The 6,828-nt window shown below is 38.0% G+C and overlaps 1 protein-coding gene across 1 annotated transcript in view; it reads right to left on the bottom strand.

Moving 5' to 3' along the window:
• Positions 1-2,322: 2,322 nt before the first annotated feature.
• Positions 2,323-6,828, bottom strand: part of CCSER1 (coiled-coil serine rich protein 1) — a 1,046,074-nt gene continuing 1,041,568 nt past the window's right edge. The window contains exon 11 of the mRNA XM_040967487.1: positions 2,323-2,799. Coding sequence (XP_040823421.1) covers positions 2,323-2,799 — 477 coding nt within the window. The remainder of the gene's footprint in view (positions 2,800-6,828) is intronic.

The raw sequence follows: 6,828 nt of genomic DNA, 5'->3' as shown, positions 1-6,828 counted from the left end.
ACACTTTCTCCAGGCCTGAGTTACACTTAGTATTACAAATAATATTATAACAATGCTGAAAATACTGATACAAAACAGCTTTAAGATGATATTTCCAAAAAATACCCCTCCTTTTAAAATTGAACGGCTCACCAGGTATTCTTTTTGAATGTTTACGCTTTAAAAAAGATTTTTCTAGAAAATACTAGTGTTTAAAACATCTCTTAAAATGTCTATTAAATGACAGATTTCCTTAAATAGATCATTTTTTAAAAAGTATAATTCAAAAATCTATCTTCCAAGAAAACTGAACTAGAAACTTGAAAAGTCCAAATCAAAAACATTATTTGTGATACATAGTTCTTCCATATCCTGGGAAAAAATCCTTGATTATTTTGTCATGCTTATTTATTTACAAACGTAAAATACTCTACCAACACACACCAACTTTCAGGACAAGTTGAGTTTCACATTTTTTTTTTTCATTTTTTTCTCATAGCATCTAAATATTGCTAAGCCCTAAATGTGTATCTGCCTAATTTTTGTAGCTCCTGTGATGGAATGTTTAGATAGCAGTATCATCAAATTGAGCAACTGCAGCATGAATTATTCTCTTTTGGCAGAATTACAAACACACAATCAAAGAAGACATTTGGCAAAAATTTGTCTTGATGCACATGTGCTTTCCTTTAGGAAATCAAAATTACAAGTCTAACATATTCCTTCAGCCTCCTTATTCTATCAATGCTATCAAAGTTTGAAAGATTATCAAAGTTCAATGACTAAAGCAGGGAAGAAATGCCTTTCTCCAAAGCATACAGGCTCCGCACATTTCACATTAGCAGATGCGTTGTGTACATAGCTTTAATTTAAGCAAGGTAGTCGGATGACATGCTAAAGCTGCCTTCTTCATTTCCCTGTATTCATCTCACTTGTAAATGACAGTAGTTTCTGTCGGCCAGAGAAGCAAGGGAAACTGAGCATGCCATGCAGTAGGTCTGATAGCTTTTGTTTTCATGACCTATGTCTAAAGCGAGTCTAGCGGCCCATTTTGATCTTTGTGAAAGAAAACTGCAGCCATTACTCCTTATCGGGCCTTATTATTTGTGCATTTATTTCTACTATATGTGATCGTGTTCTATTGACTAAACATGAAATTATTTAGACTTATTGATCTAGTTCATGCACACTTAAAATGTACACAATTAAGATACTGGCCTTCAAATGAGTTTTTAAAATTCCTGTTAGATTTGCTTGTGAAATCAAATTGCCAGTGTTCACAAGATGCACTTTAATTTCTTCTAAATCCTGACCGTTGCATGTTCAGAGTACTATATACTAATGACCAAAGGACTGCCTTCCATTCTTAACCTAGTAAAATCAAAGATACAGATTGATGTATGAAATATAATAAGACATTCGTACTTGTAAAAAAAACAAATGAATGTTTTAGTAATATAAAAAGTCAAGAATTATTTTTTTGTGAGAATAAAGCATCTTAAAAAAATAGGCCGATGTTCCCACGACACTGACTCGGCCTAGACCATGTCATGCTTTATGCACCAGATACCAAAATTCAGCCGACTCCACCACCTCAGAGTGCCACGTTGTGTTCCTCAACATTAATAGAAAAACCGAAAGCGAAGTATTTCAGAGATCAGAGCTGTCATTCTCTATTTCGTTAGCAATTACTCTTTCTGAAACCCACTTGGAACTACTGTGAACCAAATGCTTAAAGGACTTTTTTTTTTAAAGCAGCCTTTCTCTTTACCATGAGGTAAGCTGGAGTGTATGCAACAGAGAAACACGGACATTTCCAGTTTACATGCAAGCAAGCTCCAGTTCTCAAATACATATACCTGCAAATAGAAGATTCAAATCTCTCTTATTTCCTTCCTGCTATGAACTATATAATATAAAGGAATTTTTTGTACAATCCCTTTATCTATTTATTCCTCCAGTCTATTTCTACCAAACACCAATAACACAGTGAACAGAGCAGTATTTGATATTACCATCTGGACCCTTACTGCCTACCTGTGATACAGATAAGTAATAAGTGAATTACGGAATGTATAACCCAGCAAGATGGTCCCATTATTTATACACGTTACAGTAAAATCTTCAAGGCAATTCAATCTAATTCACACATGCTTGAACCCTCATTCTTTAAAAGACCGGAAAAACAAAACAAAACAAAAACAAAACAGCTCACAGGTCTGTTTTTGACTAAAAGCGAAAGTAATAATAATAATAAAAAATACATGACGATTTAAATATGAACTATGCACAAGACAAAGGAGCCATCTTTGTCCTACCCAGATTCAAGAAGAGGGTGCTTATTTACCCATCTTGCTGGCCCAGAGTCTGCAGCTCGGTGGTCTGTAAATTATGGTGAAGGAATACATTCTTCCTGCTGTACATATGTAAGGAGATGGGCCCTCTCGGTGGCTGCCCAAACCTGCCCGTGAAGGCTGAGGGCTGGCGGGCGCCTCCAGAGGGGTCCTTTGGTTTCTCTAAGAAGCAGGTGAGCCCTTCAGACTTGGCAGCGGGCTTCAGAGGGCTCTGCCCTACGGTGGAACATGTAACCTCCGACGTGGGCACGTCCAAAGTTCCTTTTGAGTGTTTCATCGCATCAGCTAGTTCCTTGTCCTTCCAGAAAGTATTGAGACATAGGCTTGAGGGCTGATAGGCTTTGTTTTGGTAGGGGCTGGGCTGGTCAGCTGCTGAATACTTAAAACGGTCCTCGGTGGGAGTATGCATTGCTTTTCTGTCCCTTGTGCTGAGGCTTTGGCTCACAATTCGACTTCGACATGTAACCTAGGATAAGACACAGAGAGGAAAACATCTCTTTTAAAGGACAATTTTAAAAAGCGCATCCACAGTAAAAGCATGGAAGAACTGGAGTGAAGCATGGGTTTAGGGTGGGAGTTTGGTCCAGCAGTTACAGCACGCTGGGGCTGCCCCAATGCCAGAGAGCCTCAAGACCAATCGCAGCTGCCACTCTAGACTTCACTTCCTGCTGTTGCAGTCTCGGAGGCAGCAGGTACAGGATTTAGGTCCAACCACACACTGAAAATACATATTTTTTCTTTTTGTTTCCCTCAAACCCTTTAAGTGCCATCGCTTGCTACTCTTCTGTCTAAATGCAATATCAGACCAAGCAGTCTCTATGCTCATGAGCCAGTTAGTTCACAATCTTTAAGCATGTAATGAATATTCTGCAAATTAAGTTTGTGTGTGATAACAATACATAATAGGTATGAAGCATGCAGCGTATTTCAGCTATTCTGCTAATGATCCTATATATTCAGTCCTCATAAGTTTTCTATGGTAATTACTGGGAATATAGTACCATTTGCTTGTAAACTACAGTTAGTATAGGAGAGTTGCTCAGCTTATTAACTGGCAGGTCATTCCCTCTCCCAGTATTTCCATGGGAACTTTCAAAATATGTATCACTATTTTATAAGATGAATTTCTAGATTATCAGTACTAGAATGAATCTCTGCATTCTCTTCTGACATACCACAGACTACTAAGGGTGTAATTAGTGTTCCATTACCCAGGTCTTGTCTTGCTTCATGCCTGCCTTGAAAGGAAAGGAAAGACAGGAAAGACTACCCTGTCTTTTCTGGTGTTGGCAGTAAACTGTCTTTGTCTTTTCAATGACTGCTCTTTCCTATTTTCACTTTTGCATAGATTTTCAATAGAAGTTGCCATAGTAATAAACAAATGCAAAAAGCACTCTGTGGGTCCTGCATTGTAGCAGAACAGGCAAAACCAATGCTTGCAATAATGGCATGCCATATGGGCCCTGGCATGTGTCCCAGCTGCTCCATTCCTAATTCATCTCTCTGCTAAAGGCCTGGTAAAAGCAGGGCCTGGGGAGGCTCCACAGAAGCTCCTGGCTCTGCCCTGGTCATTTCTGCCACTTGGGGAGTGAACCAGCAGATGACAGGTTTCTCTTCTTCTCTCTCTTTTGAACTCTTTAATGAATTCTGTTTGCAATCTCAGATGGGGAGATGAAAAATAAACAGATTTTTTTTTAAGGGTGCATTGTAAAACGGATGAGCTACCTTAAAAGGAAGAAATATTTTTGATTCAATTTTCGATGTGCAGGAACTTTTCTTATAGCTCTCTTCTTGATTTTTTTCCCCAATATTTTTGGTTTTGGATGCACTTAGAAGTATGAGCCTATATTTTCTATCTATTTCTGTGACCTTACATAACATATTTATATAACTGTTGAATTTGATACCAAAAAAGTCTATGCTTAATATCTGCAGCCAAGTAAGGCAGCTCATGAGTGCTGCTTGTAAAATATTGTGAGGACTTTTTGTTTTGGGGAAAGCGACATTAGTAATGAAAATGCCAGTGGTGCGTTTTTATTGATATTGTTTTTTACATGATCAGGCATACACATTGATTGTGGTGATCTTTTCCATTTTTGGTTCTACAAAAGTTGCCCAGAGATTTTACTTGTACAAAACTGTCTTGATGACGACAACAAAGTCATCGTAACATAAGACGATCAAAAGACCTTGGGATTACTTGTTAAGTGACAATTTCATCCTTTAGAATATCAAGCACTTTGATCAAGTTTAATTTGAGTTGATAAAAGGAAAGTTATTTTCTCCAAAATATTCAAGTATGTTTAAATTCACTGCCATATATTAGTTCCCCAGAACACTGTCTCTCAGGTAGATACTTCTAAGAGGCCCATTAGGGTTTATTTCCTCATCAAAGAGTAAGGTGGCATTAAGAAAACGGAGCTGGGAAAAGGGGGAAATTTAATCATATGAATTTAAATTTTTTCCATTAATCTTATAGGGAGATTAAAAGTAGAATGGTTCTTCATAGTCATTTCCATCTGAGCCAAGTGATCGGAAGTACTCTTACATTTGTCACTGGAAACTGGTAGACAAGTCACTTCAGCCTTAGAATAGCCTTTTCATTTTCTTTTCCTTTCTCCCTTCCTTTCTTCCTCCCTCCCAACCTTCCTCTCTTTCTTTCTTTCTCTCTCTCTCTCTTTTTTTTAATTTTCAGAGTGAAATTCTTGGAGAGGAATTTAGTTGAGAGCTGTTAATTGCCACTTTTTCATCAACTGAGGAAATGAAGACTTCATTGCTAAAGGTGCTTGTGTGTTTCGGGCCAAGAAAGGTAATAGTAGGAAGCATATCATAGCATCTGCTACATTAACTGCTGCACTTATGTGTCTAATGCATTACAGGACAATTTGGTATAATGAAAATAACAATGCACTCTGAACCAAAAGATTCTCATCTTGGTTGTGTCACTTGGGACATGTGTGACCTTGCATAAATATGCATATAGGATCTTCAGTTTCATGGGCCTGTTGAATGAGATGAATAAATTTGATAACATTTTTTTAAAATTTTTCTGTTTTCAGTAAAAAGCAGTTGTTCAGAAAAAGAGAGAATATTCCAACAAAAAAAGCTTAATTTTTTTTAAAGATTTATTTTTATTATTTTTTTTATTGGAAAGGCAGATATACAGAGAGGAGAGACAGAGAGAAATTTCTTCCGTCTGATGATTCACTCCCCAAGTGAGCCAATCTGAGCTTATCCTATGCCGATCCGAAGCCGATCTGAAGCCAGGAGCCTCTTCTGGGTCTCCCACACGGGTGCAGGGTCCCAAAGCTTTGGGCTGTCCTTGACTGCTTTCCCAGGCCACAGGCAGGGAGCTGGAAGGGAAGCGGGGCTGCCGGGATAGAACTGGCGCCCATATGAGATCCCAGGCGTGCAAGTCGAGGACCTTAACCACTGCGCCACCGCGCCGGGCCCAAAAAAGTTTAATTTTTAAAGAGCTACAACAGTCAGGGCCAGCAGAGACTACCAGGACACAGAAAGTCCATCCAAGTTGCCCACAAGAAGGCAGAAACCACTCACATTGTACTTGGGCCATCACCTGCTAACCACCAGGAGCATTAGCCAGAAACCTTAGTGGAAGTGAACTATAGTGAGACCTGCAGCTGGCAACTCCAGAATGCAATGCTGGCATCCAAAGCAGCAGTTCAAAACCCAGCAGCACAACATCTACACCAACAAGGTAGAATTCAGTTTCCGAAAAATTCTAAATAGTGCTAAATACATTTCTAGCTCTAAAACTCTAGTTTTAATTTTATTTTACATACTTTGGAACATGTTTAGACAACACAGGACAAATCTGCTTAAAGAAGTTCCTGGATCCTGGCTTCAGATTGGCGCAGCACCGGCCATTGCGCTCACTTGGGGAGCAAATCATCGGACGGAAGATCTTCTTCTCTGTCTCTCCTCCTCTCTGTATATCTGACTTTCCAATAAATAAATAAATCTTTAAAAAAATAAATTAAAATATTAAGATGTTTTTACTACACGTGTTTTTGGATTTGGTTGATTGGCCGATAGAAATTAAATAATTTCCCCATCATGATGTTAATTGATGCTACTTCCTTGTGAAATGCTTGCAATTTCATTCCTGAAATGAATTTTGTCTAGCCACATCTTTCTCAAAATCAGAACTACATACTGAAACTCATGTAATGATGTTAGTTTGGCACAACTTGGCTACCAAGGGGCTACACTGTTATCTACACACGGAGTTCATATAAAAGAATAAAAGGGTGAAGGAACAGTGAATACTTTGCCTTTGTTCACATTATAATAAAATCAGCTGCCTCAGTGTAATAGTTTAAAAATTGCTCTTTATTAAATCAATTAATGTCTTAAAATATTGAATATATTAAGTACAAAATATTTAAATCTATAAAGAAGTGTTAGGTGTAAATACATATTTTCATTTCCTGTACTGTTAAGTATGATCAATAATTGAGTTAAAGTAGTGTAC

Source organism: Ochotona curzoniae, unplaced genomic scaffold (assembly GCF_017591425.1).
Source record: "Ochotona curzoniae isolate NIBS_2020 unplaced genomic scaffold, NIBS_Ocur_1.0 scaffold_4506, whole genome shotgun sequence".
In the NCBI taxonomy this organism is placed as follows: Eukaryota; Metazoa; Chordata; class Mammalia; order Lagomorpha; family Ochotonidae; genus Ochotona; species Ochotona curzoniae.
This window is presented reverse-complemented; position numbering and strand designations above follow the sequence as displayed.